Source organism: Argentina silus (genome assembly GCF_951799395.1).
Source record: "Argentina silus genome assembly, chromosome: 14".
NCBI classification, from domain to species: Eukaryota; Metazoa; Chordata; class Actinopteri; order Argentiniformes; family Argentinidae; genus Argentina; species Argentina silus.
In genome coordinates this window covers 13,124,908-13,150,092 of record NC_139668.1, presented here as the reverse complement: position 1 = coordinate 13,150,092, position 25,185 = coordinate 13,124,908, and the positions used below count along the sequence as shown (strand labels likewise).

The 25,185-nt window shown below is 41.1% G+C and overlaps 1 protein-coding gene across 2 annotated transcripts in view; it reads right to left on the bottom strand.

The window, feature by feature from the left end:
* Positions 1-7,156: 7,156 nt before the first annotated feature.
* Positions 7,157-25,185, bottom strand: part of msi2b (musashi RNA-binding protein 2b) — a 177,872-nt gene continuing 159,843 nt past the window's right edge. Inside the window, exons 12-15 of one of the 2 annotated variants that reach the window (XM_083685289.1) lie at positions 22,018-22,200; positions 17,873-18,027; positions 15,089-15,165; positions 7,157-12,098 (exon numbers count right to left, since the gene is read on the bottom strand). In XM_083685289.1, coding sequence (XP_083541415.1) covers positions 15,124-15,165; positions 17,873-18,027; positions 22,018-22,200 — 380 coding nt within the window. In that variant the 3' untranslated portion in view covers positions 7,157-12,098; positions 15,089-15,123. The remainder of the gene's footprint in view (positions 12,099-15,088; positions 15,166-17,872; positions 18,028-22,017; positions 22,201-25,185) is intronic. The other variant, XM_083685290.1, reaches the window with a different exon arrangement.

Below are 25,185 nucleotides of genomic sequence, written 5' to 3'. Positions count from 1 at the left end.
AAGCTTCTTAATTGCTTATTTGGCAATTAAGTTTCCTGCATCAATAAAGGTTAAATAAAAGAAAACGTAATTAACCCTGTAATACAGGATATCCAGGCAGGTATAGCTGCCACTCTCAAAGCCTTCCTGTGGGTGCCCTATCAGACATCAGGGTCTTGTTGAGGAGGAGAGTGGACTGCGCTTCAACCAACATTCTGCCGGTTACGGTTTCTATCAGACATCAGGTCTTGCAAGAATTGGGGCACACTTAAAAGGGAGGGGGAGCAGTGATACAAGGTAATGTTCTTACCATACTGAGAAATCCAGATATCTCCCTGCAATGAAGCAAAAGGATCCACCAAACCATAGCCAGTCACGCAATTCACACTGGAGTCATCAGCTTCTTAAAATAGCTTGGTCCTCCATCATGCAAATCTTAAATATCTACTGTATAATTGAGAATTAAGCATGCCAAAAACATCAGCTCGCCATTTAATTGCAGTTAATGAGTGCCGAGAAGAAGCCGCAAGGTCTACTTGGCGTCCTCTGGCTTTTCAGCCGAATATGCAAACTAATCTTGGTTAAAAGCTCTCTCAGGGTACGAAGTGCCAGGCCAATTTACATGCAAACCCAGTCAGCACGACTCCCAAGACCCTGATATGTCGCCCAGCGAGCCACCGCTCTCCCATTGAGTCAAATACAGCTTGATTACACTTCACACTAGCCAAATTATAATGCAAATAGCGTTCCACCTATTAACCATGCAGCCGCTCGAAACGTGTGCTCGTCCCCACAGTGTGTGGTGTAAATTGCTATGTCACATTAAAATTGACACCAGTAATTCTGTGCATTGTGAAGTTATTGGGTGCCACATCTTATGAAGCCTTGTGACAGCTATGCAGATGAGTGCATTTTGCTGTACATAGTCAATTTGACACAGTCACACGGGAGAGAGATTGCTTTTTGGTGCGCAATGAAACCGCACAAATTAAGAAATTACCCCTGAGCAAAATCGTCCTCCCAATACTGGCACTAGCTTTTCAGCTTACTTACATGTGACGTTAAGTGGTTATTTGCCTCATTCTCCTTCTCCCTGAAATGTGAAACTGTTCGGGTATGTGTGACTATTTCCAATTTGTCAAATATGTAGTGTATTGATGTAAAATAATCATAATCTTCACCTTATCTCTACGTAGACCATTTTGACAGTTGGCACTGTATACTAAACTAAAACAAAACTTATATTTAAGAGAAAAATAATGGATATGTAATGTTCACTTCTGCTAATAACAAATCTGTGGTTATTGAACCATTTCAGGCTATTTATGGGAAATGGCTTAGTTTGACCCCTGAAAGATGAGGACAATTGCTGAGTCTCCATCATTCTGTCCCAGAATGACTAATTGGGAATTTATACTCCAATATACTCCACTTAACTAACTCCACAGAGGTTTCTTACAGAACACGTGACAGTGACAGTGCCGTTTATCGTTTGAGAACGTTTTGGTGGAGTGTATGGAAATTAGGCCTAAACTGAAAGGTGGGGACAGAGGGCTTGTCATTAAAAAGTGTGTGTGTAATTTGAAATGAACTGGCCCACTCGTGGTTACTCTACAGTGGGTTTGGAGGGTATACTCCTGCTGGCTGATTGGGGCCCTAATTAGTGTGCTTTGTTAATGGCAGGTAGTGTCAGGTGCTAACGAGGCGCTGATTGGAGCATGTGGGGAGAGATGATTGGGATGCCTCGCAGCTCAAAGTTAAATGTTGTATTCTCCGTGCATAGAGAGAGAGAGAGAGATAAAAAGAGATCTAACATGGCAAAGTTGCTGGGGGGGGGAATGAAATGTAATTGGTGTGGTGCAACATGGTGGGCCGCAGGGAAAGGTCTGCTTCAACTGCAGACACCTCCAATCAAGCGATGAGTGCTTTGCAAAACAGGGGCTATGGAAAGGGTTGATTAAATGATTTAAAGATCTTGCTCAAAGATTTGGGTTGGAGGGGGTTATGTAATACTTCATGGCATACTGTGGTGCACTGAAAAATCAGTGATCCTCTTTAGACACAGTCATGCTAAATTATCAATATATACAGTGCCCTGCGTAAGCAATGGGACAGTGAAGCATTTTTTTCTTCCTTCTACATTCCAAAAGTTTGGATTTGAAATTACAATCCAATTAATTGAATACATTTATTTCTTTTCAGAATAATGTCGCGTTCAACTTTACATATATTTTGGTCGTATTGGGCCATGAGCAAACCATCTCAGCATCGGCTCTGAACAAAAACATTTGCAGAATATCCTGAAAAAATCCCAATTAAAAATATAAAATGAACCAAGTTTAGAATATAACTTTTAGTATACACAGAAATATTCTAGTGACACATTATTAATTATTTAATATTATTATTCAATTATAATATACTTCATACTATTTGACAGTCGCTTTGAATATGACCTAAAGTTACATTCTAAGTGTGTTTAAAGTACATCTCAGATAATCTTATTATAAGTATACTTTAGTACAATTTAAACTGGCTCATTTTAATATCAATTAATATACTTTAGTATATTTAAACTCAAGTATGGTAGGTTTGGCAGAGGGAGGGGAGAAACAAAGAGCTCTAGTGATACTCCAGCCCTCCACATCAACACAACTGGAGACCGAGAGCATTTCAGGCTTAAATGTACACCAGAGAGCGCTGGACTCACCAAATGAGTCCTCGTGAGACAACCCCTCCACACCTGCAATCATTTGTCAAACCTTTTAATTGGTTCTCTTCAGTCAGCTGATGCCCCGGGTCAGAGCTCAGCTGCTCAGTGCTGTGACTCCAAGGTCTTGGTCTTACCAACTACGTCACTCTAACACAGAGTACTATATCATTTGTCTTCTATTAATTGACATTCAAAAGAAACCTTCCCCATTGGCAAGTGAAAGATAAACATACATATATTGGATAATGTATCTTTCAGGTCTTCAGATGTCTAAACTTTATTTATATGGTACATTTCATACCGAAGTGCAGTTTGATGTGCTTTACAGTTTACAGTTATTTACAACTGTAAATAAAATGGCAATAATAAAACAAGAAGACAAAGAACAATAAAATAATAAAACATAAAACATAGAACCATAGCAGATAAAAAACACACTAGGCACTATCAATTCAGCAAGTTAGTCTTCAATTTATCTCTTTACACAGCCTCTGTGTCTTACGACACGTGTGTTCCACTTAGTTATCAGTGGGCTGAGCCTCTCGTACTCTTCTACAAGGTGTGTAGATCTGAAATGATTGTATAGATGTAAGCAAGATAATGCGAGCTCCACCTTGCCCCCTGATAGGCTTGGTGGAATATTCATTCTTACTAATCTTACTTATACCTCCCCAATCATTTCAGATCTCCAGAAGTGTCTTGGGGATGGGGGCTGGGGGGTTGTTTCTGGACTTGAACCAGGGCTGCTCCCCTGGCAGCTCGCCTTCCCAGTGAGTCATGACTCTACCTGAGGGCTCTAGAGTGCAGCTTGGGAGGACAGGTGGTGTGTGTATGTGTGTGTATGTATGTGTGTGTATGTATGTGTGTGTATGTATGTGTGTGTATGTGTGTGTATGTGTGTGTGTGTGCGTGTGCGCGCTCCTCCTGGCCAAAAAACAAGAGGGCGAGCGAGTGTGGAAGCCGCAGGGAGGGAGGAAGATGGATTTCCACACATTTGTAATAGCTGTCACACCTTAACTCCTCTGAAGCAATTTCACATTTAGAAATGGGACGGCAGCTCAAATTAAAAATGACATTAATTTCTGCTGGCAGTGCACGTTGCATTTTTCATTTTCAGGTAAAACAGTTCCCAACTAAGCCCTTGTGAGGACAGAAACTCTCGCCTTGTGTGTTACGGATATCACTCAAGAGGAGCGATACAGCCTTAGTCTCCTGCCATTTCTGGACGTGCACCCACTCCTGAGAATTGGGGTGGGGAAATGGGGAAGCATTTGTGCACTCGCCTTTGAAGTTATGAGTCTGAAAAATAAGTCTGAAAAATTACTTACGGTTGAACAGCTGTGTGGCAGGCATCGTACGGACAGTCGGACCAGGCAGTGATGGACGTTTTCTAGCTCATGCCGCAAACAGACTAATGTGCTTGCCCTGAGAAAATGACAAGAACAGATGATGACACGCGATGAAATGTTTTGATAAATGAGGGCGTGAAACAGCCCTAGATAGGTTTCAATGAGGACATAGGAAGTAAACTATTGATTTGCTGGTATGGCCCATCCTTCTCCCTATTGTGTTGTTTGTATCCTTCCGGCCTCCATTTGCATTTGCAGGCCTGCTTCAATACGGTGGGTGGAAGTAAACTACGAATATCGTCATTGTTTCCTTATTCTGTGGTCAAAGGTCTGGTATAACTGCAGGTAAATTATGTCATCAGTCAGGTGGTTGAGATTCCTTGGCCAACTCATACTGTAATCTTAAAAATACATTATGGAACTTTTGTCACAAATTTTTCACATCAGATTTGGATTTGAATGTTGACTGTATGTATAACCGAGTTGAAAAGGTGATGAACTCAATCCTCCTGCTGAAGTTGAACTACCCCCACCAGCGCCATTGAACTGCTAGCTTTTCGGTGGCGTAGTTGGTTTACATCCTGTATTTCGGACAGTGTTGGCAATTCAGAGGTCATAGGTTTGAGACCTGTTGCACCTGCACTAGGGCGCTGTTCATGTGATCAATGAGCAGTATCACGTCTCCCACCTGGGGGGTCGCTGTGGGGGTCTCTGGTAGAGGAAGTCGACTCAAGACGTCTGCATTTCTGCCTTCCTTATAGGCTAGAGTGTACTTGTACGCCTACAGTGTCAATGCCCATCTCTGGATCCGGGCTGCGGCCATCTGTGGAACGCCTTTGTTCTCTCCCAGTAGTCCGAGTAGGGGCTTGTGGTCTATCACAATAGAGCAGTGTTTGCCATACAAGTGCTGGTGAAACTTCTTAAGAAGTTGAAGTGGTTCCAGCACTGTTTACACATTAGGCAAAACACGTTAAACATGCCCAGGAATTGTTTCAGCTGTGTCTGGTTTGTTGATTTTGGGGCATTTTTAATGGCTAAAACCTTGTCTGCGACTGGGTGTGTTCCATTACGATCGTTTTTGGTATAAGGTAGATGGTTTACTGTTACTTTGTAGTCCCCACATATCCTAATGGATTTGTCCTGTTTGACTATCGGCACAATGGGTGCTGCCCACTCTAACAGGCTCAATAATCCCCTCAGTTTCTAACCTGGTCATCTCAGTTTTCACTTTATCCTTCAAAGCATACTGTAGGTTAGGGGGTCGGGCTTTAAAATACTTTGGTTTTGCATCTGGCTCCACAAGGGTGTCCAGCCCTGCCTCAAACACAGTTCACTGCAGGTAAAGAGTGAAATGACCTGTTATTTACCTCATGTCAAGGTATTGGCGCTGCCACCTCAGCGGCCTCAAACTCCAAGCTGTCAACGGCTACCCTGATGAAGATGGGTCGATGGTCCTCAGCATAAATACAAACGTTACATTAGATTACATACAAAGACATTGTCAAGGCCCAAAAATGCTAAGACCGTAAATGTATGATATGGAGATGTGTCTGCGATGGTGCGCAGCAATAACAGCCTGAAATACAGGCAACATGAACTGTATGAGACAGAGTGCGGCAAAGCTCGCATAATCAGGTGGTTGGCTGGGTACTGATTGCATAGTGTCGAGGAGAATGACTATTCAGATCTTGATAATAATTCATGGTGAATCGCAGACGTGCTCTGTGAACTAGAGTCTAGCACAGAGCCATGAAGGTGGTTTCATGATGTCCCTTTGTCAATCCTGAAGCATATGCAGGAAGCAGTGATCATTTCACTGTAAACCCATAATTCATTGAGTAGAATATTCCCATGTTCCAAGGTACTGTAGAGCCTTATATAGGTTGGCAGTTACAATAATAAAGATTGGCAGGGAAGTTTGGCTCTGTATGGTTAATAACAAAGCATATTTTAATATTAAAATATAAGCGCCTCCAGATGGGTATGCAAAGCGATGCGTGATTATGAAGGGGTAATGCCCAAATTCATATTGTAAGTCACGTGATGGGAGGCAGTGCCTTTACTTCCTGTGATTGAACAACTGCTCTGTCAAGAATGGAATAGACCCTCCTACTTTAACTTCAAGGATAAAAATAATCATGTCCAACTGTCAATGGGTTTGATGTGTGGAGGAGACGGGAGCATCCGCAAGAGATGTATTAGCTTTTCGAATGTTTGGAGAGGATGCTCAGTCTGTGTATTCTGATGAGCGCTGAGATGGCACGATTTGATTTTAACGAGTAACTAGAACACAAACATGATCCCAGAAGCATGAAACGCTACAGCACGTCGTTACGCATAGGCATACTGGCTGACAGACCGTTCTGCTGTGTTGGGGTCTGAGTTATAGGCTCCCTGCCATGTTATACACCTGTATGTTGTGGTCGTTACACTCCAGGCAGGGAGCTCTAAAGAGCAGAGTCATCCAAATATGTCAAGCTTAAATGTATTACCATTTTCATGCAATAAATGGTTAAACGACTGACTGAAATGGAGTATGGCGTTAGTCAGGCGACGGAACAGCTGGTTCACACAAATGCACAAACAGTCACATGTTCAAGGGACAGAGGCTTATAAGTGGTTAAGTTAACACTCCTCCATAGCATTCAACAGTTGTGACGCGGTTGTTCTGACTATGAGAGAGAGTTTTGTGTGGTCGTCCCACCTGTGAGGTTGCTCTGTAGGTAGCCTACCTACAGGGGTCATGGGCTCCCTGCCATATTTTACAGTTCCATATTATACATAAGGTATTAAGTTAATGGTCCTTAAAGGGACCTACATACAGTGCATGCCCACTGTATGGCATGCAGTATGTAAATGTTGGATTTACAACAATTCTGTGTATTTAATTAATCCTGATTGATGAAACACTAATGACCTTTGGGGATGGGAATGGATGCCACACAATGAAATTACAAACACTATGGGCCAGATATTAAACTTTTTGTGTTTTAATTTTGGTGCATCTTCTACATTATTTTCCAAATATAGTCATGTTATATCCCCAGACCATTTAAGATGACAACAAATCCACAATAACAATAGATATAGAAATAAAAACTGAGTGAAATGGTTCAAAACAGTTTATTTTATTGTATTTTTTTCTCCAGACAAACACATTGATTTCTGGACCACAGTAGAGGATGGAAACCTTTCACAAACGTTTTTTATTATTATCATTATTTGAAAATACAAATATAAAATTATACTTTCCACATCTGAGATGTGAGAGACCCCCATCCACTTATTTTATTTTTACAACAGGGCTTGAGCAAGCCATACAAGAAGACCTGAAAGATGCTTTCAGACAGTCAGTCCGTTCAGTCAGCTCTCGCGGTAAAAAGTCCGTTAACATTAAAAAATGGGCAAGTGTTAGGAATGGGCAAGGCAATCAGAGAGGACAAACCCTACATGGGAGCATGAGAGAAAGCCTCTGCTAAGGTAGGGCCATGTGTAGAACCGACGTCCACAGAACAGACTGGACAATAACAACTGTACCTCTTCTCTAAACCTACACACACACGCACATACACACACACACGTATACGCACACGCGCACACACACACACTCTGCTTAGCAGTGACCTGTGCCATTGTTACTCAATAACCAACAATGCTTTTTACCCCTCAAGTATCAGTTGCAGCATCTACATCCCACGTTTTCCAGTACAGCCATGATGCATCATGGGGGGGAAAAAAAACTGTGTTTAACATGATACAAACAGTGTTGGCTACTTAAAACATTTCAAATAGAATAGTTCATTTAATCTGAAATGAAAGTTAAGCTTTGACAAATAGACAAAGATATTCCATACAGATATATATACACGCATATATATCCTTATTCTGTGTATATGTATATACATATGTACCTGTGATTACAGAATGCGTACGCTATGAATCTGAATTCAGTGACGGGATGATTGTTTGGCCATTGCCTAGCACTTGCCTCAAGATTCAAGTTTAAATGGATACGGTAGTACGCTCCAAATATCACCTTCCAGGTCGTTTTTTTTGTTCTTTTCATGTTTTTTTTTAAACTAACAATTATCCAATGATAAACTAGTCTAGTAAGATGTGTAACATTCATCAGCTGTAAACTGCCGTCAATGTGAAAAAGTACAACAACAGAGCCATGCTACCTTAAAGTCCAAGCTACAAGATCAAATCCCCCAAAAATTAAAAAAGACATTACTCATGAAGATGGTGTCAACTATTTGAAAAAAAGACCAGCTTTTACTTTAATCAAAAAACAGGTGGTGATATCCTTAAAGGAACATTTCAAACAAAGGTACTATCTTGCAATCTTACCAGCTACTGCTTAATCTCTGTATTCCTCTTGCTCTTAGTGGTGACATAATGTTGCCACACTTGCCGACAGGGTTGAAATGAGCATTATCCAAATATTGGAGGGACTGCATGCATGACACTGTAAACACAAGCCTATCCTACCTGCCCTCTGATTATGCATTGCTAAAATGAAATAGTATTTAAGACTGAAAGTCTAGTTTCACTGAATCTGTCCTACACCAACTCAACAATAGCTTTTGCACTGTCTCGTTTTGCTTTAGAGATAATAAAGATAAGTTATTGCAATGTGCAAGTGCTATACCAATAACCAGTACAGCGAAAGGCAAGACTTTAAAATTGAGCACTTAATAGTGCTTAATCCTTAAGAGCAGGAGGAGTTTGAAAGAATATAATATAAAATAAAACAAATGTTGTTTGATGACCAAAGGACTTAATGACAACCTGGCTTTGATTAGAGTAAAGAGCTGGTTCCATGGTTCCCGCATTAAAAATAATTCACTAAAATGTTGTTGGTCATCTATGTTGACACATAACAAAACAGTATCCAAAAATAGTAGTGCCATGGGCAACTGTGATATTTCTAAGAGTACAAACATTACACTTATAGTTTATTAATGATATCCATAATAGTCATTATTGTTATTATTACCATTTATCATCATTAATCTGTTATAACTTTCTAAATATAATATAATGTTTTCCCATTCATGTAGTAAAATCCATCCTATTCATAATTATAGCTTGTGTCCCGCTTAAAAAATAATAATAACAGTACTTAAAAAAAACTGTTTTGCATAACTAGCGTTAGCATTTAAGGTAGTATGGCACACCCCTTTTTAAACATTCAAGGGTGGGGATCCAATTAATGCCTTGTTTACAATTCGGTCTTACAGCAATTTCTTCTTCAAATGTCTTCAATGAGAGCTTTGGTTAGTTGAAACCACGTGAGATCAGCAAAACAGAAAATAAATTTAGAAAAATGCTATCGAAACAAATGTCAGCATTTCTGTGTAACTATGATTAATTAATAAGATAAAGTTCTATCCTTACTGGTCCTAAATCTGCTAATAACTACATCTACTTCTTAATCTTAACTACAAAACATCTACCACTAGTCACTAGGAGAGAGAGAGACAGGGAGAGAAAGAGAGAGAGCCAGAGAGAGAGAGAGGGGGAGAGTCAACAAATAAGTGTATAGACCACTACACTGGCATCAAAGACAGCACTCTGTTACAAGGTAATTAGACATTTTCTTTTTTTTTTCACACTTTACTGAAATACATTGATGATAAACATAAGATTATTGTATAAGGTGACAGGGAATGGAGAGAGAATTTGATGGATGTACAGTACATAATATTATTGTTAGCATAATAATTATTATTAATATAATCATTAACAACCACAAAAATATTGATACAAATCCTTCTGATTAAAAATGTAAATCATTCAAGGGAACATATGTTTTCTCTTTTGAATTGACAATATACATGTTTCGTTTTTTTGTTAGTTTGATTATTACTTCATCAAGTCCCCATTTTATTTAAAAAGAATCCTGCATTCTGCTTCACCTGGTTGTTGAGCGAAATGAAATGAAACAAAAAAGAAGACATATCGTAAAACAAATCTGCAAAGAGATAAAACAGTACACTGTAATCAATTAATATATTTAAATAGCATTTTAGATTTATAAAGAAGAACCTTTATTTGAGCAAATCCAGTCCCTATTGGCAGGACATTAGTGCAGAGGCTATGGTATAACATTCTGCTCAAAGTTTTCCTTAAACTTTTTATTTGGCTAGCTCTAAAATGCTTATCTATGGACTAATTTGTATGGGAGAAATATTTTCATGAACATACAAATCCATTGGGCTGAAATCCAAGAATTTTGCATTCCAATTGCAACAGCCAATATCTTTAATCTCTGTCTTAAATAGTGATTTAAAAAACAAAACAATCCTTCATATACAATATTGCCCGATCAAGACCATTTCAAATAGCAAAGACTTGAAATGTGCAAATAGAATATGGTCACATCCTTCCTATTGTCACAGTGCAACAACTTGGTTGAATAATCCATTCATAATTTCAATCTGTTTAATCCTAGAATAAATTAATTTGTTATCTCTTCTATGACTAAATTCACTGAGGTAATGGTAGAAGATGTTTGCCTTACTAATTAGTTCAAGACAACATCCAATAAATTTAAAATATGTCTGACTTGAAATATTGCCTCTGTCACATTAAAATCAGGCCCTCTGTTCAAATGGGCAAACAGCACTAATAAGCAAAACAGAAATGGAAACAATCATAACATATGAAATGAAACAACACACGCAGATCGGTGTGAAATGTCTGGACACTATTCAACATCTGGTATTTTTTTCAACAGATACAAAGTAAAAGTGTGCTTTGGATTTGATCACGTTTTTCTTTTTTTTTTTATAGTATTGACTTCCCAGTCCCAGTGAAAGCCTTTCACTTGTGAGTGTCAAAAAGGAATTGAACAGGTACAGTAGGTGTCCTCTTTGAAAGACATTATGTGTCAATGTCCAGTGTTAACCTTGTCATCTTTTTGAAGCTGTGCACATCTTAGCTCACAATGTAGACAATATGCTGGTATGACATTAGCACAGTATAAGAAAGCTGACAGTATTTACAGAGCAAGCCAACAGTGTTCTTGTAGGATCTCGTCCTCAATGGGGTTATCATGGCCTTTGTGCTGCAAATGGCTATCATATCATATGGTTTTCACTGTCATCATCTTTGACAGTTGCACTCCAGCACAGTACAGCCTTTATGATAAACCATCACAAATGGCATGGTTATCTCTCTGAAACGATTATATGCAGTGACTGGAATAATATTTACAGTTATTTGTCTTTTTTAAAATTTGAATTCACAAAGTATTAAAAGAAAAGTTTTCTTTTTTTATCCTGACAACAAAAACATTTTTAAAACATTTATAAAAAAGGACTGTGAAAATATTGTAGTCCTCTTATTGCCCAAAATAGGTAAATATGGTTAACTACATTACAAGAAACAAAACCCAAAATAGCTACTAAGATTTATAAGTTTACCATCTCTTTTTTTTTAACTTCAATTAACGTCGACTCTATTCAAGCCTCACTAGTTAATATCAGTTGTCTTGTGTGTGCAAACTTACGCCTGAAGATGTTTCCATTACCAAAAATAAAAAACAAATATCCATTGCAACATAGTAATCTCCAAAAAAGGAAGAAACCCCCCCCAGAAATAAACAGAAATAAGCCAGTTTACATACTGTATACATAGTTACTCTTTTCAGGGAGTATAACAAATACACAAATAATGAATACCAAGTTTAGATTAACTAGAATTAATCTTCTGTGATTAATTCAAAGGCTACACAGAAACTAAGAAAATAAACTATTCAAATAAGGAAAATTGATAAAGTAATTTTTTTCTTAAAAATCCTACAGAAAGGTCATGGGTTACAGCTGGATATAAAGTATCTGAAAGCCAGGTTTTGATTATAGTACAGCAGATCGTAGTATCTTTTTCTGAGATGATTTTTCGGACATTTTTCTTTTGTTCTTTACATGGTGCCACCTCCACTCTCTTTCTCTGGGTTGATGCTGTAGTGCTTGGCGTTGGATGGCATCACCTGTACACAGAAGCAGTTAGAAACTCCGGCCTGTCTTCCCCGGGCCTCCTGAAATACTCTGCTGAAATCAGAAACAGACACATTCAAGGGCCAGTTAACATCAAAAGCTCTTCCCCCTCAATCTCCATGCCATAGATACAATATGTTGTGTCTGAGAGATTTTCAACAGCCAATATGTTCTTATGTGCCTTACGCTCTTTTTGCAGTCGAATTTCTGAAGAATCACTTCATTTAAATTTCCCCATGTTCTGTCCAGTGATACGTCAAATGTGATTGATAGCAACACTCCCGGCAATTTTACAGAGGGTGGAACTGGTTATAGCTGCAGTTGAAGGGGACTAAACCAAATTAAACTGCTTCTCAACCCCAACCTTGCGGGGAAGAGCGCTATGGTCCCTGTGTACACTCAGAGGGCTCTATTTTCAGCCAGCGCAAAATGGACGCCATGTCCGAATGCAGGCATATTGGCAAATTGTGTCAGCGCTAACTGGTGAAAATACCACAGCGCAGAAGCACCGTCTCGTCTGTGCTCACGTGGTCAGAGTAGTGGTAGTAGAGGCATATCCATGACGATGAGCAGGTTAAGTGCCTCAGGTGGGCTGAAAGATTCTGGCCTTGAAAAATAGCACTAATATTTCAGACACACCCCACATCGCCACCACCACCGCCAGTGCCCTGCGCCAAGACTGTTTTTTTTTACACCGTTGAAATATAGCCCTTTAGAGAGTGTTCCAAAAGGGTCCCTCAGCTGTCTTTATAGAATAACCTTTTTAGAGCCCATGTAGCACCCTCTCTGTGGAAATGGGTTCAAAGGGTTCTCCCACAGGGAGAGCAGGAGCACTTCTGTCCTAGGTAGAACCTTTTGTATGAATATCCCCTTTTTCACTGGCAGAGTAGTGGATGGCCAGGCAGTAAGATCTCAGTTCAGACACAACATAGCAGGTGGCAGTGCCACTGATACTGTACCACACAAGGCTTATGAGGCAGCAGGCTTGAGCATCAGTCCCAGTGTTAGTGTATACACAGCATGCACAGAGAATAGCAATAGTGCTCAATAGTGCCGCTTATACACTATCACCCCATGTCCAAGTGAGCCAGTGGTGTACTAGTGCCAGAGAAATGTATAGCCAAGAGGATCAATAAGTGATTACTTTCTAGAACGTCCCCGAAGCAGACATGCCACTACATTCCAAGTAGTAAACAGGCCGTAAACAGGAAGAGTGTCTCATTTCCATATTTCTCTGGCACAAGCACACACTGGCTTGCTTGGATATAGCTTGACAAGCGGCAATTGCGAGTCATCTACAGATGAGATGAAGGGTTAGTTTAAAAAAATTGTTTTTACAGACACTCTGTTGCTTTCTGTGCTTCACTCTGTTGCTTTCTCTGATGGCTGGAATGATACGACGGTAGAGGGCCCTGTCTAGTATTTGAAGATATACTAGCAGCCAATTTAACATTTGGACTGTCAGTATCCTTGACTTAAAAGAGCTCTGCTCACACACATAATGTACACCCACCGTCTGAACGTGGTGAAAATGTGGAATCGAAATCTACAGCAACTCATATGGCCAACATATGCGACAACACTGCCTGCTATAACTCTTCACTGCTATGCAGTGCATGCATACAGAACCACTATGCCAACTACACGGGGTCCAGTTACTGTCCATCTCATTTACAGCCACAGCCTGGGGAAGAGTTGCCGGGGAGAGAAGAGCAGTTGGAGGAGATGAGTCAATTGGAAGCTGTGGCATTGTAACTGTAGTTTGACACTGGAGCAGTGACGAGGCCAAAGGTGACACCATGCAGTCACTCCTACCAGTGCTCGAGCTGGGCTGGTACACACCGGCATTTCAGATTTTTCTACCACTTGCACCTAATCAAAATGAGTACCTAAAAAAAAAAAACACTTTTTTTCATTCTACTTCAACACTGCTCCTAACAGACTAATAGCTAGCATGTCCTATGGGGGGCTTTGTGAAAGGGGGCGGGAGGGGGGGGGGGTCTGAATTGATCTGACTGGACCCAGCCATGATGGTAGCAGACTGGAACTTTAATTGGTAGAGACGAGTGTTGCTGTTGGGCAACTCTATAGTGACTATGACACTGCCCTGAGGCAAGTAGTCTCACTATATAGACATGTATACACAAGCTGTCACTTTCTCCTGCTCGCACACACACACACACACTCTCTTTCTTTCTTTCTCTCTCTCTCCCCACTTCTCACTCTCATACTGTACATGCTAACACGTAGTGTACACAGATAGCATTCACGCGTACCAGTTGAAGCATCGTTGGAGACCCTATCCAAGATGGAGGTGATGAGGACTGGGGAGGGGAGGGCGGAGGTGCTGTGACCTCAGGTGGGGAAGGTTCCTGGAGGGTGAACCTGTGCACAGCTACAGTTCCTCCCAACAAAAGCTACCTCAGTTGAATAGTGACCAATCTATCTCATCCGTTCCTGGGGAAACCAATGTTAACCCCACGAAAACTACGACTGATTTGGTTGACTGCTGACTTCCAGTGTAAATCCTCATTGGCAAACATGAGAGAAAGCAACAGTGGGGGGAAGCAACAGAGGGGTTTGCGTAAATAAACCAAATACACGTTTCATTTGCAGACTATAGCTTCATACAGAACACATGCGTACAGTGCTCTAAAATGGGGTAACTAAGTTGCAATAAGAGGGATGACATAAGGAGCAGGGACATAGAAAAAATAATAATTAGAAATGAGCATTTCACCATCACACTTTTTTTTTTTATTCTTTTTTTTTTACTATGGAATATGATACTGACCTTAACTTTTCAAAGGGTTTCATAATTCTATTAATTCAAATGGTGTCATATTTGACAAAAAGCACAAACAATGACTGCTCACTAAACCCTGTGAAAAGTTTTGTCGTGAGTTTGAGGTAGAGGACATTAGCATTACGGAGGAAGGAAACAGGAAATGAAACAACTCAAGGAAACTACAATGGGATAGGTGGGTTGTTATATTGTAGAAAAAAAGACTTGAACATTCTAGAAATGGCACATACTGTAATACCTCAAATGAGATGGCAACCAACCAGTTGTTAGGTTTCAATGGTATCCATTTGTAAAAGCTGTCGCAATCAACGGTCCCTAGAAGTGCACAGTTAGTACTTTTTGTCAGTATGCATTTCAGCGAAATGTTTTAAAAAGAAAACTATTACTGTTGAGTGCATTTTATTCATAGGATGTAGCTGCTAACAGGAATGTCAATTTGGTTCTTTACTGTCGGTTTGATTGTGGTGAATAGCCACACAGAGGTGGGTCTCTGCCTCCTTGTGGAGCATGTCAGCCTGTATGTGTCCCAGACCACAGGACTCTTTATCGACAGCATTCATGAAATCAACCTATTCCTTAGTCATGTCATGGGCCAGTTGCTAAGTTATTGAAACCCATCCAAGATCTTTTATATTTAACATCTTTGATTCAGGTAAAACTGAAATAAATAATTCATATGAAATGTAATCATTTTCAACAAGTAGCAGTGATTTGAGCCAATGAAATTATGCTGCACGAGAGAGAAGAGCTTCATTGGCTAGTCACAGCGCTAGGTCACTGACGTGGCCAGTTCTGCGTGTGGCGAACTGTGGTCTTTTTAAAGCTTGTGAATACAGCAATCACCACAAAAATGTATCCATGCTGAGCATTTTTGATGATGTGCTTTATTATAAAGACTAAAGCAAGAGACAAGTACAGTTAGCAAAGACTGTACATTTTTTTTCCTCAACAGGGTTTTGCAAATACTGCAGGGTCAGTAGAATTCTAAAGCAAGTTATCACATTCATGCTAACATGTTTTAATCAAATCACCAGAATCACAAGACATGCAAAAGAACAACTTCAGCAATGATACAAAGATGGAAATGGAAGTACTTCTCTGAATCTATTGTCACCCCCAACCCATAAAAATTATAATTTGGGTGAAAATGTTAACTTTTAATAGCCGATGTTCCAAAAAGAAAAAGGTATTTTCACCAAGTCATATATTTGCCACTTAATAACAAATATCTAGTGTGACCCTCGCCGATGTGTCAGTGATTTGATCACGGTCAAGCAGAAGGACAAAATGCCACTGAGGTCACATTAACTATATAGTATACATTACCATACTGTATGCCTGCACTGGAACACAACCACTGTACAATGGGCATATCAATGACCACACAGTCAAATGTAGGTTAGGAGGGCCATATATAGCAACGGCATGAAATATTTCTGACGAGGGGATTCTGAGTGCCAGCGGTGCCTGTCATTTCTGAAATATAGAGGAGTAATTTCCCCAACCTACATTTCTTTTTATTGAGGTTGAAACAAACTGTCTTTGAAAGTCAAGCAGAAGGTGACATTCCAATTGCAGGATAGTTCGACAGTTAATGAATGACCCATCTGTTCCGAGAGCCGATATGACTCACTTTCAATTATTGTAACATGCTAGGAATGCATTGGGAAAAATCAAAGTTGTCCAGAGAATGAATTTGAGGTGTGTGTGCAAGGCACAATAAACAGTGGCCCCAAACACACAAAAGGCCTTATTCAGTTTAGAGGTTTGGCTTTTAGACAGGAGTTCAAACAAGGCAAGAGGTATTCATTCTCACTGTGGCAGCGGACTGGCCTTTCGTTACTCATCAGTCCTTTCCACAGTCTGCTCACATTATCAATACAACTCCTCACAACGTTCCAAACTGAAGGAATGTGGATAATGAATGTCAGTCGCTTCAAAGGGCATTGAGAAATGTGACTAAGACACAGGTTCACAGCCTGTCATTGTCTTATTGATTAACGTGATGCACTTTGAACCGGGAGACCCTTTCAAAGGCTGGCCCTGGAATTCCTTGTTCGGGGAAAAATTACCCCAAAAATTACCCCAATCATGACCATTGTTAAGGTGAAACTAAATACAGAGAAAACATCTAATTGGGTGATTATTGACCTGGTTGGCGCATGAACAAAAGCACACTGACACATCAGAGAGGCGATGACGGGCGGGACGAGTTCACAGTTGGTTATACTGGAGCTGACTGAGAGAGAGAGGGATGTGTGAAAGAGAAGATGGAAAAATGCTGGCAATGAAACACAACACCATGGGGCAGACTACCTGTCTGGCACTCAGACCTTATTTGGCATTTAGATGGCAAACTTTCACACTGCATTTCACAACCTAAACTACTTTCTTCTTTTACTTACATTTTACTTTAATTTAAGTACTGAAGGTCTAAAAACCAGGCACAGTGGCAATGGGCACACTAAGTGTCTGAATAGATGTCTGATTTGAGTGGTGAGTGAAGAGATTGCCTTAAGATATCTCTTGATTTTCAGAAATAGTCAAAGTGTCTAGAAAAAAGAAAAAGAAAAAAAGGGATACATCTGTTTCTATTGACACTGCACTGGCACGATCAAATGTGATAAGCGTTACTATACGCACAGTGCTGGATATAGTCAACAGTTCCCGGAAAAACATACAAAGCATGAGACTTTTACAAAGTGCTAGTCTTAGGCAGCATATTTCTGTTTTGTTCTGTGTGTTTACTGTATGTGCACAGTTCAGTGTGTGCTGCAATTTTGGCCTCAAGGTCTCTCTTGTAAAAAAACAAAGAGATTCTAAATCTCAACGGTAAAATCTCTTTTGTAGGTGTGGCTATTGAATATGCCAATGCATTGAAATGGACAGAGAAAGAGTGAATCAAAAGGACGATTGAGACAAGAAGAGAAGATATGGGGGGTAGTGGGGGGTTAAAAAAGGAGGTGAAGGAGAAATAGAGGATGAGGTTGAGGAGGTGGAGATGGAGCAAGTGCATACTTACAGCCATGCTGTGCCCGAAGCCAGAGCCAGGCTGAGGACTAGCAGCACTGATGTAGTTGCCCACGCCAGAGTCCTGGCTGGCGTTACCATAGAGGTCAGCCACTGGGCCCGGACTGTTGGTGCCGGGGAAGGCTCCGGGTCGCGGCGGATTGTTGCCTGGAGGGGAAGCAGGGTGAGCAGAGCAGCTATTGAGGACCAGCTATTGAGCAGCTATTGAGAGTGGCATGCACAGTACCGTACACTTGCATTCCCCAAAGCACTACAGGATATCACGACACCATCAGAAAAAGAAGAAAGATTGTATGTAGCTACTATATGTATATCTATTAGGCTCATTTTTCTGAAGGGATTGAAAGATATAATTAAACACAGGAGGAAATTGAATGATTTTGTTTTCGATTTGCGGTGTTTGGAGCCAGGTATAGACATATACATATACCAAATGTATACATATTCAGCAAGCCACCTGACACTAAAACTACACACTACAGTGCTCATTTCACCATGTTCCGAAACAATATCGTATCTTGGATGCTCATGCATGAACTACATTTGTCTACGTATCGGCATGTCTGAATACAGAAGCATTCACATTCCATGCAAACTACACAGGAGCAAAGAGTTAGGACAACGCAGAAAACCGCCTTACGAAACGGAAGATACGATTATTTTCTCTACAACTGAAGGAGCTGATCTCTATTTCCCAGGGATCGTAACAACAGAATGTGAGACAAGTGAGTCAGTTCTTTGGGTCCCCCTCTCCTTATCATAACCTCTTTTATAGACCCCTCCACCCGCGCCGCGTGTCCGCCTGTGTAAAATATGACTGCCAGTTCATGAATCCCTCTCGTAAATTGCACATGGGGTTTCGGCACAACACCCCCAATCTAATCAACACCTGTCGCTAGGAGAGCCCCCCCCCCCCTCCCTCCCCCTCCCCCCATCTCTCTCTCTCTCTCGACTCATCCTTTAAAGATAAGATGGTGATTATCTTCTCCTCAGTGTCAGGGGTATCAGGCCTAGTTGGTGCCTGACAGCCAGGAAATTACACAGGGTGTCCAGGGTAATGTGTGCTAAAAGACTGCATCATTGAGTCATATTTACTCCTCAGAGAGACACACATATTAAAGAGTAGAAAGACAGAGCCCACCACCCCCTCTACATCTCACTGGATGTGTGTGTGTGTGTGTGTGTGTGTGTGTGTGTGTGTGTGTGTGTGTGTGTGTGTGTGTGTGTGTGTGTGTGTGTGTGTGTGTGTGTGTGTGTGTGTGTGTGTGTGTGTGTGTGTGTGAGTGTGAGAGAGAGAGAGTTAGGTGAGGGGGGAGTGGACAGACATGATAACCAAAGTCTGCAAAACAAACTAGACGACCTTGTCTGAGCACTTGGGGGGTAAACTATGTCTAAAGTGAGCAAGGCAACAAGAGAGCCAGACAGACTGTCTTTTTGAAAAGTAGAACACGTCTAGGAGAAATCCCAGACCAATAATACTGGCAATTAAGAAATGAGAGAGTAAGAAAGGGGAAAAGGAGGGGAGGAAAGAAAGAAAGAGAGAGAGAGAAACCCTCAGGTGGGGGTCTGAAATGTATTAATTGTTCTAGGCCACTTGAGCCATCACTGCCATCAGCTCCAGATGACCCCTCTGCTTCAGTGTGTTGAAAAGACAAATTAAAATAAATAAAAGCAAGAGCATACATTAAATTAAAAACCATGGGAACTTCCAGCCCCCATGCTGAGGTCCGCTCATTTTTCACCACAAGCACCACTTAGTGACACACTCATTAATAAACTGAATATTAAATCAGTCTCTACTGCGGCCGGAAGCTTTAAGTTTGGTGCTGATGTTAATTGAAAGGGATGTCTATTTATGTGCTCGATCTGAAGACTCTAAAGGGTTTATTAAACCCAGCTTAGGAAAGAGGCTGAGAATGTGAACAAACACGTCCAGTGTACACTATACACTGTAATACATGTTTCTGTTTCAAAACAAGGTCCTGCTGATTCTACATCTGTATGACCATAAATAAATGAGTCCTTAACTGTCGGCTTATTGGGTGTTTCTAGCACTATGGCGTGCATGGCTCACGACCACGCATGCGTGCATGCGCGCACGTACACTTCAGCTGGTTAATAACTACCAAAACGTACAGTGCCCTATCTGCGATTAAAAAGAAAGAAAGCCCTTAACGCTTTATAAAACTTACACCAGGGTAATTACATGTTATCTTCTATAAGTGACAGTGCTGGTTAGTATCATACACCGTCTGGCATGTTCGCACTGTTGCACTTTGTGCGCATTATTCTTATCTGAGGGCTGCAGTCCTAATAAGACTGTTTAAGCAAATACAGACTCTCTCATTCTCTCTGTTTATACAGACGGCAATATTCCACATAATTGGTGGACTCTGCTGAACCTCACATCCCCCCCCCTCCTCCTCTCCATGTTCAACAGGATTTATGGTATTTAATCCACAGGCTACACTGCTTCTGTCACCCACTCTAATAGCTAAACATGACTTGAGGCCGATTTATACTGCAGAATGATATCCGTGCGGGTCTTCAGAAGAAGACGGGTTTGTACTGTACGTTTGCTGCAGGTTTGCATTCATAGTTTTGCACTGTTCGGTGATTTCAAAAGAGGGGTCACAATCACCATCCTCATTGCAATAATGTTTGGCAGCACTTCTGAGTCTAGATGTGTCAGTGAGGCTTTTAAGCGCCACAGGAGTAGAGAAAGACAAGTGAAACTACAATCCTTATGTGTTTCTAAAGGGTAAATCACTCAGGCTCTCTGCGCACGAGGGGCTCAAATAAAAAGCTTTACATTTCACAACTTATAACTTGAACCACTGATCATCTTCGTCAAGGTAAGACAAGGGAATCGACTGCAGACATTTGCCCGCAGGCAACATTTGGAGGAAGGCGGCTTTCTAACAGATACAGAAGACTAACTCTTTTGTTTTCATGCCAAGTCAATATGTGGAGGGGAGAGCTATTCTTTATCAGCAATGACGAGGGGAACTTATTTTTCTGCTATGACTGTAGTTACAGCATTTAAAAGATGGAGGAACAAATTCAATAAAATTAGATTGTTAAGCTCTAATTTCTATCTGATTGGTTTTAATTTAGCTGACCTCAAAACCAAATACATATACTCAGATGTCGAGCCAGTCAGAACAATTGTCAATCAGAACAATCAAGGACATCTTTGCTCAACTTATTTATGTCACTTGTCTTCTATTTGTCAGCAGAATCAAACAAAACATATGACAAAGTTCAAGTCTATATATATCAATATTGATCAGCCGAGATGGCCTTAATCACAGTAGCAACAATCTCATACAAAACAGGAGTTCCTCATCGAAGTTATGTCTTTCATATTTACAGCCATGAGCAGGTGGGTCAGATAGAAATGTATTTCCCATGTGTGGTCACACCAATTATATTTTATCGCCTCCAAACAAAAAAGGCAAAATCGAAAACAAGACGCACGACCGAAAAGCAAGGACAAAGATCAATATTTCAAGGTTGTGATTAGAGGAGATAATATGAACCTTTTCTATATCCCTAAAGAATATACTAACAACTTGCTTTAAATATCGGTCAGTTTCTGCACTTTATAATAGCAAGGAAAAATCCAGTTGCCACACCATGCATGTGGTATGGTCTCCAAAGTAGACTCTTAAGTCTTTGCTAGAGCTGTATGTAAAACTTGTGTATGTTACTTGAATATGTAACACCTACAGTATACATGCATGTTGTCTACGTATGCATCACATCCGGTCATTTTATGTGAGGGATTGAAGCGTGTTTTACTGTAGTCAACGGACCAGAGTCCCTCACTACCCGGTGGAGCGCATGAGCAGACTGACACATGTATACAGATACTTCAAACATCCAGGCCATGACAGAAAAATGAACCCACATAATTTCCAAAAGCAGTGCTATAAAAAGCATGCAGTGCATGCCAGGTTGAACCGCCAGAGTACTGCTACGCCGTGCAACACGTCCCTCGGCTATCATTCAACTCTCTGTCTTCCAAAACCCCACATCTTTCCTCTACCTCTCAACCACCTCCTGATGAATGAGCTAGAAGAGTTTGGCTGAATGGCATCATTGATTTAAAGGAAAAGAGAGGCTGGTACACACCTGGGCTCTTAAAGGGGTCCGGGCTGTGCAGGTGCTGGAGGGGGGAGTTGCAGGCGGAGGGGGCATGCTCACTGTGCAGCATCTGAGCAGCCTGGGGCCCCAAGGAGCCATAGTCCGCAAAGGAGGAGCAGAGCGCCCCCCGCTGGTCACTGGCCCCGGAATAGAACCCATAATCAGGGAACCCTGGGAGATAGGGAGGAGGGGGACAGGGGGACGGGATGGTGGGGATGGGGTGGGGGGTGGGGGGGGGGACGACGACTCCATCATTGTAGAACAACTTTACACAGTAACTTCATGACTTGCCTTTGTTTGTTTTGTTGTTATATTTTTGTTGAATGGTATTGTGTTGTGGTGCAAGGCAAGGCGACCTAAACATCCATTACTGTTTTTCTCCCTGCTTTCCCCTCCAACAACCCCACAAGCAGTGATTGTTTGTGATGTAGGGAGCTGAAAACAGGCACAACATATTGGGGGACTACACACACTCCAGCTCTGCTTCCTGCTTAGTCCCTAAGACTAGTGGGACTGCAATAATGGACATCAATGCAACATCAATATATTACAAAATATTACTACTAGTCAGTTCATGCTATCATTATGTTACTCATTGCGAAACACAGAAGTCTCCGATGTAAAATAAGAGCTCAACGTGAACAATAATAGAAAGAGATTTTCCTAAAATAAGTGAGGAAATGATTAAGAACAATCAATAATTCATGTTTGGCTTCTGCTCATAAATCAATGAGATTAGGCCAGAAATTCCTAATTCGTTTTAGATTTGGGGTCCCGGGTCTTGAGTTCTCATAATGTATGCAGTGTGAGCAGTATTAAAACCAAATCACTGCCAATGACATTGCTATACTTAACCTTATCAAGCCACAATGCAACATCTACCCTTTGCTTGTCAAGTAAACCTGAAAAATGTAATTAGTTTTCTCCATACATTATACCGCCTTAGATTATTTTATTCGGTTTTTTTCTAGAACCAAAAAGCATTCTTTAACTGTCCCTGTTGGAGAACCCTTTGAAGAACCCATTTGGTTCCATGTAGAATCCTTTAGTTTCATGTAGAACCCTGTGGAAAGGGTTCTATCTGACACCAAAAATGGTTCTACATGGCACTACAAGGGTTCTTCTACTTCTACCCTTTTTACCCTTCTACTTCTACCCTCTCCAAATGATGGGCTTCAGAGATGGAGGCTTTTCAGTGTTGCCAAGAAAAACCGAACGAGACTACTCACCCACTATCTTTAGCTTTTGACAGCGAACATCACAAAGGGGAAGGAGTTTCCTTTCTCATCCCATTTCAGAGACAGACTCCCACACAATACAGACACCTTGGGTGACCCCAGTGCCTCACTTATCAACACATCGACCCCTTCATTGGTCTGAGCGATCGGACAGTAGCCCAGTAAACCTCCAGGCTCCGTCTTTCAAACCCACTATTTTCCCACTTAATTAGTTAAGGAGGAATGATAGAGAGGGGATATACCGGCATATAGGCTTACAGTACAGCTTTAACAACCTCACTATCCCAGTATGCTTATCCTACATACTTCTCTCTCTTCTTTCTCACATACAGTCCTGTATCTCTAACTGGTATTTAATGAAGCCATGTTCTCAACCTGAGAAGTGAGTGCGTATCAATCTGAACTAGGCCTAACCTCTAGTCTGTATAATCCCCCGTAGTCAAAGCCTTAGCATGAAGAAATTGCCTTTCGGAAGGGGCTGTGGCCAATATTATGGCAGTGTATCCGTAGAAACAGGCCTGACTGACCGTATGATTAAAGAATGATGAAATATGATGACAATAAGCTACCTGTAGTGGCCATGTTTGCTAGCTGCTAGCCCTGAGCGTACATGTCTGGGAAACCAACAGGCTCTGTCACATGTTCAAACAGTTCACACTTCTACTGGCCTGATTAAAAGTAACTGTGCTACCTTCACTTGACTACTGAAGAGAATGTAAAAAAACTTTTCCATCAAATTACACATGTTTATGGAATTGAGTAATCAATAAAACACTCCAGCCCTACTGAGATAACAGATGCACATGCTTGGATGGCACTGCTGGCTTCAAACTCTTAAGGAACGAAGATTAAAAGAGACAGAAGGAGAGGTTGAGGATGCATGGACCCTCTCTTCTCCATCTCTACACAAGAGAAGGATGTCTGCCCTGCATCTTTATTCATTTAAGAAAGGAGACAACACACACACACACACACACAGAGACAGAGAGAGAGAGACACACACACACACACACTTAGGTTTAATCCATTTTTGATGTGTGTGCTAATAGCCGGGTGTCCTTGAGGTTCAAAGTGATTTCTGAGCTCCCCTCTAATTAGAACAAAGCCGGGCATCCCGTTCTGTTTCCTCTCATCTTCCTAATTAAATCCTTAACAACAAACAAATGAAGACCTTTACAGAGGCCCGTGCCACTTTCTCCCACGTTAGTCGAACGGAGGAGGAGGAGGAGGAGGAGGAGGGAGGTCCCCTGGCTGCACCCTCCTCCTTGTCTCCCAGTCCTCCTGCCATCTACCTGCTGTGATTGGCAGGCAGTCTGCGAAAATATCCCCCCAAATTCAGCAAAGCAGGAAACATTAGGAAGATAAATACATTTTTAATAATAAATACTTTGATGCGGGTACACACACACACACACACACACACATGTGCAGTCACAGGCACGCACACACACACATACACCAGGTGGTTTTGTTTGCACTGACATGGCACAAATTCACAGACAAACTGAGTCCTTGGCTGCCTGGTATCATCCTCCAGCCCTGTGAAGGTCTTATCTAACAAGCACACACACAAACACACACAAACAAACATACACAAACAAACAAACACACACACACACACACACACATACATACAGAAACACATACACACAAGTGTTGAAACGCACACTCACAAGGTCTTATCAAACAAAGCCGCGTAAAATGATTTCTTGTTAAATGAGATCACGACTAATGATAGCACTATCTGTGTAAAGATGAGGAATAAAATGCTGTTTAAAAAGCGTCTATTGACAAACTACAGAGGCTGCCGATTGGCCATATTGTTAAATGGAGGGGTGCTTGATTATCGTGGGGAGCTCATTTTCCTTTCTGCACATTCAAATGATTCTCTTTGAGCATATTAATGTACAAAAACTGA